Raw genomic sequence first — 11,199 nt, 5'->3', positions numbered from 1 at the left:
GTCAACTTTGATGTAGAAGGACTAGTGGCGATTCCACAAGGTTCCATGGCTGTAGTTGGCTTCTATTCAAAAGCATTCACGATGCCGCTCCCAGTTCCCCGTTACTGCTTCTTTGTTTCTTAGGGTTACCCAAAGAGCCAGACCGTTACTCTGAATGTTCTAAGTGACTAATCCTTTAGCCTGACTATTTAAACTGGAGCAAGGAAATAATCCTTTCTCCACCCACCAGTTAAAATGCATTTTATGAAACTTTTGTGGTCTTATTTCGGTTGGAGAAGGAAGACATACGGTAACCATCAGAGGGGCCTTGCTTAAAAAGCATTCCAAAATCTTTCGCTGTCTGCAATCTCCATTTCAAAATTCCAGAACCCTTCACTTTCAAACCCTGAATTTATGCTCTCTGCGCAGACAAACTCCAACTTGCTTTATGCATCTACTCATTCTTAACTTTTCTTATTTCCTCACCCAGCACTACTCTTTCTTTCTTCTACTTGCTTCATTCCTCTAGTGAACCCCTTTTTGGTTCTTTAGTGGTTACGAATGCACATTTCTTTAAGGGCTTTTGGCCAATTGGAATCGGTTCCAATCACAAGTTTTTCTTTTTTCTGGAAGCACTTTGGGACTCTCCTTCAATCTGGGATCCCTAATCAGGACTTACTTGGTGCCCTCAGGCTGGTTGTTTAAAAGCAGTAAACAGAAGGGTAAATGAACCCCAATTCTACCCACTTTTATTCTTTTATGAGGATGGTCTGAAATTTCCTTATTCTATCTTCTAATAATAAAAATTCCTTCCTATGATAAACTTCTTAAGTACAGTTTTTAAGTATGCCTTTATTCTATAGCAGGAGTGGGGAGCCTGCAGCCTCGAGGCCACATGTGGCCTTCTAGGTCTTTGGATGTGGCCTTTTGACTGAATCCAAGTTTTACAGAATAGATCCTTTTATTAAGGGAATTTATTCTATGAAGTTTGGATTCAGTCAAAGGACGGTGCTTGAGGACCTAGAGGACCACATGTGGCCTTGAGGCCGAAGGTTCCCCACCCCTGGTCTACACTAAAATGAAAACCCATTTCAGAGAGTGATACGGCCAAACTTCACACATGGAGGTTGGCTAGCTGAAACTTCTTCGGGCTCAGCAGGTGGCTTTCCTTTTTAAATTCTGAGCTGTGGAATTATTTAAACTCACAAGACATTTGATCTAATTTCTCCTGTACTGTTTCCTGAGTTTTTCTTATTTTAACACTTCCCTGAATTCCTGAATTTCACCGAATCTCTCCTGATCACATCTCGTGACAAATAAAACAGTTCTTAAAATGCAAACTTCAGCTTTAAATCAGTCCCTAGTGATTTTAAAGGTCGCTTCTAAGGAATAACTGATCTGTGAATTTTGTTGTTTTTCTGTTTTCATTAAACTCTACAGAGTTTGCTAGTACTCCATAAGCTCATTAAGATACTTTATTAAAGACATCCAAATTATAATTTAGAAGTGAAAGAAATAACTATTCCCTTTTCATAAATTTGATTTCTAATCCTTTTTTTTTTTTCTGTCTTAGTTTTTGATTAATTTCTGTGGCTTTCCTCTCAGCAATCTCCCGCCGTGGTCATTGTTGCCAGTTTTTTTCCTTTTTTTTTTTTTTTTTTTTTAGGCAGTTGGGGGTTAAGTGACTTGCCCAGGGTCACACAGCTAGTAGGTGTTATGTGTCTGAGGCCGGATTTGAACTCAGGTCCTCCTGAATCCAGGGCCAGTGCTCTATCCATTGCGCCATCTAGATGCCCTTTATTTCCTTATTTTTTAAATAGCCTCTTTCTTGTGGTCGATGACATGAAAGAGGAGGCATAGATAAAACACCTGTTGGCAGTGGGTTGGCACAAAGCATCAGTAGCACAGCCGAAAACACACACGTTTCCCATTCTCTTAAAAATGTTCCTGATAGTATAAGGTCCCTTTCCATCTAAAGTAAAGAACCCAGTATTCCTTAACTTTTTTTCATCATTTACAAAGTAGACACACAGAGAACATAGAACAAGACACAACGTTAAATCAGGCCTGAACTTCTAAGTAATCAAAAGTTCTGTGCTTTGACCAAAACAATCCCTTGACCCTTTGCATTCTCCACCCAGACTTTACACCGCTGAATAGCTCTTTCTTCTATTTTTTTAATTATTAATACATTTATTTATTTTTAGTTTTCAACATTTACTTCCACAAGATTTTTGGTTCCAAATTTTCACCCCATCTTGCCCCTCCCCCCACCCCAAGATGGCATGCATTCTGAATACCCCTTCCCCAAGTCTGCCTTCCCTTCTATCTCTCCACCCCTGCTCTTATCCCCTTCCCCTTCAATTTTCCTGTAGGGCAGGATGGATTTCTGTACCCCTTTCCCTGTATTTCTTATTTCCCAGTTGCATGTGAAAAGTTTTTTTTAAACATGTGTTTTTAAAATTTGGGTTCCAAATTTTCTCCCTTTCTCCCTCCCCACCCACCCTCATTGAAAAGGCAAGCAACTCAATATAGGTTATACATGTGCAGTCATGCAAAACATTTCCATAGTAGACATGCTGTGAAAAACTAACTCTATTTCCCTTAATCCTATCCTGCCCCCCCTTTTATTCTATTCTTTCTTTTGACCCTGTCTCTCCTCGGAAGTGTTTCCTTCTGATTACCCCCTTTCCCAATATGCCCTCTCTCTATTATTCCCCTGCTCTCTTGTCCCCTTCTCAACCTATTTTCCTGTAGGGTAAGACAGATTTCCATACCCAATTGAGTGTGTATGTTATTCCTTCCTTAAATCAAATCCTATGAGAATAAGATTCACTTTTTCCCTCTCACCTTCCCCATTTCCCCTCCACTGTAAGAGCCTTTTTATTTCTGTTTTGTTTTTTTTTTTTTGTGAGATGGTTTACCCCGTTCTACCTCTCCTCCTTCTCCTAGTATAATCCTCTCTCACCCTTTAATTTTTTTTCTCCAGATATGACCCCTTCATCTTCAACTCATCTTCAACTGCCTTCTATCTACCTATCTATCTATCTATCTATCTTGAATAGCTTTTTCTTTAGTCATCCCTGGACAGGGAGGCCATCCTTGTCCCAGTGAGGATCCTGTAGGATGCAGCTCTCCTCTTACTCCTGCTTCCATCTCTCCTGCGGGCATCCTCTGATATGCAGAGATTTGTTCTGGCAAATTCTCCAATACTTCTGATTCTTAATTTTTGGATTCAACCTCTGGGGTCCTGAGACTGGTCAGCTAGGGCCTATAGGTCCTTTTTAAGTGAGTATTGAGCAAAATTTATACCTACTTTCCTCTGATTGTCAATAGTTGACTTAATCCTAAGCAAATATAAGTGAAAACAAACTTTTCCTTCCTTCCTTCCTTGTAAAGCTAAAATAGCCGCCTTCTCCGGTCAGAAGAGGGTGGGATTGCTCCCAGAATGGTCACTGCCTTGACAGCTTACTGTTGAGGTTGGGAATCTCTCCTTTAAGGCTCCAGAAGTTTCCCCTCAACCAGTTTAAGAGATTTTTCTACTACTAATTTAATTACTCCTTGTTAAAAGAATTTAAAGGCAAAGAATCTGTTTTAACCCTCCCAACAGGAAGATTTAAAATTAGCTAGGTGGCTGTCTGACTGAAAACGAGGAACGAGCAGTTCCAATGCTGAATCTCCCTCGTCTTAACAAAATGAAAGTAAGAAAAACAGTGGGGAAAAAAAACCCACACTAGCCTGTGTTTAAAAAGTTAAAATTATGGCCCATTTGTATAAAAAATTAGAATTTGAGTGCTCCAGAGCTGATCAATTTAGACAGATTAGTCACAAATGCAAACCGTCCCTCTTGGCCCAATCAGGGACCCTTCTTAAAGAAAATGAATTTAGGGTAAATCGAGGCATCCCATCATATCAAATTGGTTACTACTGATTGGAATGGAGTTGGGGTCCTCGCTGAATCAGCTTCCTCACGGCCCTTCATCCCTTGAGCTGTCTGCCACTTGGCAGGAGGCAGTAGCTGGGAAAATTGGAAATGTGAGATCTTTCCTTTGTGGCTTGTAGATGAAGAGGACATGGAGACAGACACAAGATCGTCCCTGGGGGTCTCGGCTTCTGAGACCGAGGAAGACACAGCGTCTTTATCTAAGAAGGAGGTATGTGACCGCGCCGGCCGCAGAGCTCGTCTCCTGGAGGGGCGGGGGACTGTTGGCCTGCCTTGGGCAGCTGACCAGGGAGCTCAGCGTTGGCTGGAGGAGAAAGCTGGCAGGAGGGGCGCGGTCCTCAAGGCCCCAGGGAAGGATTGAGGGACTGCGGTTTGACTCGGCTCTTTTTGGCTTCCATCCGCCATAGAAAAACCGAAAGCGACGGAACCGCAAGAAAAAGAAGAAGCCCCAGCGTTCGGCGTCAAACCGTGCCACCGCCTCTGGGAGTCCAGGGGGCCGCGAGAAAGAGGCGTCGCGCTCCCGAGGCGCGGACTCACCTGCTGCTGCGGTCGAGATTGAGTATGTGACGGAGGAGCCCGAGATCTACGAGCCCAACTTTATCTTCTTTAAAAGGATCTTTGAAGCTTTCAAGGTGCGGTGAACGTATGTAGCCCGAGAGGAAATCGGGGCCGGTGGGAGAGGGAGATGGTGGTCAGGGGAGTGTGTGCGTCTGCTTTGCCCAACAGCTGACTGATGATGTGAAGAAAGAGAAGGAGAAGGAGCCGGAGAAATTGGACAAGCTGGAAAACCCTGCGGCCCCCAAGAAGAAGGGTTTTGAGGAGGAGCGAAAGGACAGCGACGACGACGACAGCAGCGACGACGAGCGGGTGAGGGGCGGGGGGGGGGGGGGGCTGGGGCGCGGGGGCGCCGGGCCGGGGGGGCGGGGGCAGGGCAGCGGCTTCAGGCCCGTGGCTCACCCTTTCTAGGAGAAGAAACCCGAGGCTCCCAAACTCTCCAAGAAGAAATTGCGGAGGATGAACCGGTTTACTGTAGCTGAACTGAAACAGGTGAGGCTGGGATGGTGGCCTGGCCTGGCCTGGGCGGGGCAGGGCGGGGGAGGGATCCCGTGGTCCCTGGAGGGGCCTTTGGAGCTAATGCGTCCTCCCTGCACGGACCTTCCAGCTGGTGGCACGGCCAGATGTGGTGGAGATGCACGACGTGACGGCCCAGGACCCCAAGCTTTTGGTGCACCTGAAGGCCACGAGGAACTCGGTGCCAGTGCCGCGCCACTGGTGCTTTAAGCGCAAATACCTGCAGGGCAAGCGGGGGATTGAGAAGCCACCTTTTGAATTGCCAGACTTTATCAAACGGACAGGAATTCAGGAGATGCGTGAGGCTCTGCAGGAGAAGGTGAGAGCTGCTGGTTTTCTGCAGGAAGTCCTACCCCCCCCCACCCCCCGGGGTCTTGGCACATGGCTGACTGATAGGGGGATCTCTGGTCCCCATCAGCTCTCCACTTGGAGACCACCAGGATTGGTTGTGAAGAACCCTGCTTTCCTTTTTGACCTCTCTTCTAACCTTCCGTTTGGGGGGAGCAAAGAGCCACCTCACGTGTTGTCCCCTGGCTATAAGCATGATGGGAAATGGAGGGACACTTAGTTCACTGCAGGCAGGACCAGGCTTACGTCTCACAAAGCCCTCCCCGGTTTCCACACCCCCATCTCTTTCCTCCAGTATGCCCCCAGTAAGGTTGCTAAGATGACTGATTTGGGGCATTTGCTTTGGCCTTTCTCTGATGAGTCGTGGATGCGGAAAGGCTTTGGGAGGGGGCTGCGTAAGTGGGTGGAGTTCCTCTCTCTCTTTGCTTGGGCACACCCCCACCTGTGGTGCCCCACAGCGCTCCTGCCCAGCCCCTGCTCTCCTCCCTCTCTGACCGCTCCTCCTCTGTCTGCTTTGCTGGGCCCTCCAGAGCCTGCCCTCATGGCTTATCCCAGCCCCTGCTCTCCTCCATCTAGGCCGCTTGACGGGGCCACCTCATCAGCGCCCGTGGATAGAATGGCCGTCCTGGTGTTGAGGCTTCTCCCATCTGCCTTCCCATCCCTACCTCTCTGCTCATGTCTTACACTCGGCTCAGTCCTGAGCTGAACTCATTTTTCCCCCAAACCTTCCCAGCTTCCTAACTTCCTGATCACTGTTGAAGGCCCCACTGTCCTTCTAGTCGCAAGCACTGTGTCATCCTTGAACTTCTCTCTTTCTCACCACTTCGTCATAAGGCCTGGAGATTTACCTTCAGAACCTCTCTCTCAGACCCCCTTCTCCTCTGACCTTGCCATTGCCCAGGCCCCCATCTCCTCATGCTTGGACCATGGCAGTAGCCTGGGTGGGTGGGTGGGGGGTGGGGGGTGGGGGGGCCCTGCCTGCCTGCCTGCCTGCCTCAGGTCTCTCCCCGACTCTGACCGTATCCTCCCCCACCTCACCCCCTTTTCTAGTCATTGCCCCCACCCGTATTCTCCGTGATCCAGGGACTGGCCTCCTAGCTGTGTCTCCGACGGGACACTCCCTCTTCCCTGTAGCTGGGCAGTTTCTCCCTCGTCCTCTCTGTCTCCTGGCTTCCCTGAAGTCCCAGCTGAAATCCTACCTCCTGCAGGAAACCTTTCCCGATTCTTTAATCCTGCAGCTTTCTCTCTGTTGATTATTTCCAGTAGATCTCATTTGTCCACAACTGTGTGTTGCATGTTGTCTTCCGCGTTAGATTGTGGGGTCCTCTGTGTGCGTCCACAGTGCCCAGCACCGTGCCGGGCCCATAGGACATGCTTAATAAACAGTTATTGACTGATCTATCACGAAGAGCCAGGCACGGGACGGGCTGGCCTTTTACGTGCTCTGATGAGCTTATGTGAGTGAGTAGCCAGCCCCTGTGCTGTTTGACTTCTGACTCTTCATCCAACAGGAGGAACAGAAAACCATGAAGTCCAAAATGCGAGAGAAGGTCCGACCCAAGATGGGCAAGATTGACATTGACTACCAGAAACTACACGATGCCTTCTTCAAATGGCAGACCAAGCCGAAGCTGACGATTCACGGGGATCTTTACTATGAGGTGCGCCGGGCAAGCTGCCAAAGTGAGAGGCCATGGCGGCCCCACGCGTCCTGAAGGCCTCAGGACCTCCGCCCCGCCATCCCTTCAAATGGGTTTTTAGGAAGGGAGGGCAGATGTTACATTTGAAGGGGTGATGTTTTTAGCTTGAAGTCTTTGGGGACGGGATTCGGGAGGCGGGTTTTTTAGAACAAACATTGGATTTTGGGGGTAAGGGAAGGTGATTTAAGTTCTCCTTGGTCCTTGGAATATATTTGAGAATCATCTCTGGTCCTTGGCAGGCCTCCCTTCCCTTCTTTTTTTCAGGCTTTCCCTTTTTTTAGACGAGCAGAAATGATTAGTGAGTATAATCTGCAAATAAAACCAGCCAGCCCTGTTTCGTCCAGTTCCCCTTCAGTGGAACCCTGTATCCAATGCAGACAGTCATTTCTCTTTCTCTTTCCCACGATCTCTCTCCCTCAAATGCCTTAATGCTTGCTGTGTTAGGGGGTTCTGATACTTTTTTCTTTACCCTCAGGGGAAAGAGTTCGAGACTCGGTTGAAGGAGAAGAAGCCAGGAGATTTGTCTGACGAGTTGAGGATTTCCTTGGGGATGCCAGTTGGACCAGTGAGTGCTGGAGAAGTGAAGGATGGGCCAGACGGGGGTCTGTGCTGTGGGGCGGGCTGGGGAGGGAAACCGGGGGTAGGGTTCTCACGGCTGTCTCTTGTCCTCAGAACGCCCACAAAGTTCCTCCCCCCTGGCTGATTGCTATGCAGCGTTATGGACCTCCCCCTTCCTACCCCAACCTGAAGATCCCCGGTCTGAATTCTCCCATTCCTGAGGTGATGCACGTGCTTCTTTCTTTCTCAACTCATTTGAGTTATTAAAAGCCCTATGCAAGGGACTGGGGTACACAGACAAAAACCAGACCAGGCCCTGCCCTCAAGGAGCTTCTCTTCTAATCTTCCTCTATAACAAAATGTGTACTTATCTGAGTGCTGGGTGGGTCCCTTCTGGCACAAACTCGGAGGGTTTTCTGAACTCTCCCTCTGCTTTACGTGGGAGGTGACTGTTCCATGCTTGTGTGTCTTCATTCTTTGGGAGCGCCAGGAGAGGGGGCGAACTAACTCCCCTTCCCTCCTCTCCCTCCCTCCCTCAGAGCTGTTCCTTTGGTTACCACGCGGGGGGCTGGGGCAAACCTCCCGTGGATGAGACTGGGAAACCGCTCTACGGAGACGTGTTCGGAACCAACGCAGCAGAATTCCAGGTACGGCCACACGCATAGCTTAGTTCGCCTGTTGGTGCCCCATGAGTGACTCTGCAGGCAGAGCCCCTGATTGGACCCACTGGTCTGGGGCTAATCGAGACCCTCCGTCTGATTTAGTAAAGCATGGTTGAGAAGTTTGCTTGACGCGCTCCTAAAACACCATTACCAGGGCAGCTAGGTGGCGCCGTGGATAGAGCTCCGGCCCTGAAGGCCCTGAAGTCAGGAGGACCGGCCTCTAGCTGTGTGACCCTGGGCAAGTCACTTAACCCCAATTGCCTTTAAAAAAAAAAAACCAAAAAACACCATTACCTTTGACTAATAATCACGCTTTTTGGGGCAGCTAGGTGGCGCAGTAGATAGAGCATTGGCCCTGGAGTCAGGAGGACCTGAGTTCAAATCAGGCCTCAGACACATGACACTCACCAGCTATGTGACTCTGGGCAAGTCACTTAACCCCAATTGCCTCACCAAAAAAAAATAATAATCACGCTTTTATCAGGGGCATATGTGAGGCCAGGCACCGTACCTTCAAAAGCGAGCAGATGCCCTACTTTTTTTCCTTCGTGTCTGCCATGTTTGCAGCATCTTGGGCGTCATTTCAGCTCTTCCTTCATTCTTTCTACTGATGGCAGTTTCCTTTGGTTGGTGAACTGCCTCGAGTTCATTGGACAGACACGTTGCCTCCAGGGTTTTTTTGATTTTTTTGCTGTTCTGACTGTATTCCCTTTGTGGCATTCCCCACCGAGGGATCACTCCTGGCAGATGCATTGTGTCCCTCGTCACGTGAGGCTGTGCTTGTCTGCGATGCCACCCCATCCGCGTCTGCCTAGCTCCCAGAGTGGGGCTCTGGGGTTTCTGGGAGCCTGTTGGAGGCCGGAGAGCAGTTAGGTTCTTCTGCCCTGAGGCCCTTCAGTCTTTGTTTCAGACTAAGACAGAGGAAGAGGAGATCGATCGAACGCCTTGGGGGGAGCTGGAGCCTTCAGACGAGGAGTCCTCAGAGGAGGAGGAGGAGGAGGAGAGTGATGAAGATAAGCCCGATGAAACGGGCTTCATCACCCCCGCAGATAGGTACTGAAAGTGGCGCCTCCTTTCCAAGCGGCGTGTGTCTGCTTTCTCGGCTCTCTGCTCACGCTGTTCCTTGTTCCTTTCCTCAGTGGTCTCATCACCCCTGGAGGCTTCTCGTCAGTCCCAGCTGGGATGGAGACGCCTGAACTCATCGAACTAAGAAAAAAGAAGATTGAAGAGGCCATGGATGGGTGAGCAACCATCCACATGGGGCTGGGCCGGGCTTTACCAGGAGGGGAGACACCTTCCGTTCAAGCCCTGGGTGGGCGGCCGGGTGGCCGGGCGGCCTGTCAAACTGGAAATAAGAATGGGTACTTGTAGAGCGCCTGTGAAGCACCACCCCAGGACTGAGGCACTGAGACAGAGGGAGGAGAACGCACGCGGTGCCCCCTCGCTGCCTCTCACTTGACTGTAGAAGGCTGTTGAGAATTAGGCACCTGGGCCAGTCTTTATGTTGAAAACTTCCAGCCTCGGGCTAGGAGGCCCTTGCTTCCTTACACCTTTCTCCCAGAGGCCTTGGCCCTCCCTTGGGCTGACCCTCCTTCCCCTCCATCCTCCCTGCAGCAGCGAGACCCCCCAGCTGTTTACTGTGCTGCCTGAGAAGAGAACAGCCACGGTGGGAGGCGCCATGATGGGTTCCACCCATATTTATGACATGTCTACGGTGAGCATTTGGGCCTGGTGGGGAGGCCAAGGGGAGGCCGGCTGCTGGGGCTGGGCTCGGTTTTGACGGCCTGTCCTGCAGGTGATGAGCCGGAAGGGCCCCGCCCCTGAACTGCAAGGTGTGGAAGTGGCCTTGGCCCCCGAGGAGCTGGAGCTGGATCCCATGGCTATGACCCAGAAATACGAGGAGCACGTGCGGGAGCAGCAGGCCCAGGTGGAGAAGGAAGACTTCAGCGACATGGTGGCCGAACATGCTGCCAAGCAGAAGGTGGGAAGGGCCCTTTCCGCGGGTGGTGGGCGTGCGCCCTCTGGTGGCGAGAAGGTGCACTCGGGCCCGGGTTGTGCTCTGGCCTGTGTTTGCGACAGCTTCCTTTCTCCCTTGTAGCAAAAGAAGCGGAAGGCTCAGCCCCAGGACAGCCGCGGGGGGAGCAAGAAGTACAAAGAATTCAAGTTTTAACCTGCGAGCCGTCGTGGTGGACCTTGCATTTGGTTCCTGGGGCCCAGAGCCCTCCCGATTTCAAGGACTCTTGTTCATTTCCATGTTCTTATTTCAGACCGGTTTTGTAAATAAAGCTCTTCCCTCCGAGGGAAAGGATGAGTAGAGACGCCGAGCTTGCGCTTGCATTTCCCTCGTCTTTACGTTCTCCTTTGAGGGAGCCGAGGAGGCGGGCTAAGAAAGTGATGGCCACAGGACTGGGCCTAGCCAGGCCTGACTGAGGCATCTCCCGCCTGCCTTTTGTCTGTGGCAGCAGACTCTCCAGCTGGGGTGGGGAGCCTTGAGGGCCAAGCAGGCCAACCCCTACTAAGGTGGAGGTGTGGGTGAGGAGGGCTCTAGGTGCAGGCTGGGCTCCAGCCCTTGGGGGGGGGGGACAGTGTGGCTCTAGGTACAGGCTGGGCTCCAGATCCTTGGGGGTGGGAGTCAGTGTGGCTCTAGGCAGATGCTGGGCTCCAGCCCTTGGGGGTAGGGGTCAGTGTGGCTCTAGGCAGGTGCTGGGCTCCAGATCCTTGGGGGTGGGGGTGTCAGAGTGGCTCTAGGCAGGTGCTGGGCTCCAGATCCTTGGGGGGGTCAGTGTGGCTCTAGGTACAGGCTGGGCTCCAGCCCTTGGGGTGGGGGACAGTGTGGCTCTAGGCAGATGCTGGGCTCCAGATGCTTGGGGGGGGTCACTGTGGGTCTAGGTACAGGCTGGGCTCCAGCCCTTGGGGTGGGGGACAGTGTGGCTCTAGG

General features: G+C 50.9%; 1 protein-coding gene across 1 annotated transcript in view; it reads left to right on the top strand.

Moving 5' to 3' along the window:
• The window catches only part of SF3B2 (splicing factor 3b subunit 2), a 25,342-nt gene extending 14,763 nt beyond the window's left edge, over positions 1–10,579 (top strand). Inside the window, exons 8-21 of the mRNA XM_027856103.1 lie at positions 4,042–4,133; positions 4,330–4,554; positions 4,649–4,789; positions 4,889–4,969; positions 5,085–5,312; positions 6,853–7,002; positions 7,517–7,606; positions 7,714–7,821; positions 8,139–8,246; positions 9,172–9,314; positions 9,401–9,502; positions 9,876–9,975; positions 10,057–10,242; positions 10,360–10,579. Coding sequence (XP_027711904.1) covers positions 4,042–4,133; positions 4,330–4,554; positions 4,649–4,789; positions 4,889–4,969; positions 5,085–5,312; positions 6,853–7,002; positions 7,517–7,606; positions 7,714–7,821; positions 8,139–8,246; positions 9,172–9,314; positions 9,401–9,502; positions 9,876–9,975; positions 10,057–10,242; positions 10,360–10,431 — 1,826 coding nt within the window. The 3' untranslated portion in view covers positions 10,432–10,579. The remainder of the gene's footprint in view (positions 1–4,041; positions 4,134–4,329; positions 4,555–4,648; positions 4,790–4,888; positions 4,970–5,084; positions 5,313–6,852; positions 7,003–7,516; positions 7,607–7,713; positions 7,822–8,138; positions 8,247–9,171; positions 9,315–9,400; positions 9,503–9,875; positions 9,976–10,056; positions 10,243–10,359) is intronic.
• The last annotated feature ends 620 nt before the right edge of the window (positions 10,580–11,199 follow it).

Source organism: Vombatus ursinus, unplaced genomic scaffold (genome assembly GCF_900497805.2).
Source record: "Vombatus ursinus unplaced genomic scaffold, bare-nosed wombat genome assembly UNPS02011369.1, whole genome shotgun sequence".
Classification (NCBI taxonomy): domain Eukaryota; kingdom Metazoa; phylum Chordata; class Mammalia; order Diprotodontia; family Vombatidae; genus Vombatus; species Vombatus ursinus.
The sequence above is the reverse complement of the archived record's forward strand: the minus strand, read 5'-3'. Positions and strand labels throughout refer to the sequence as shown.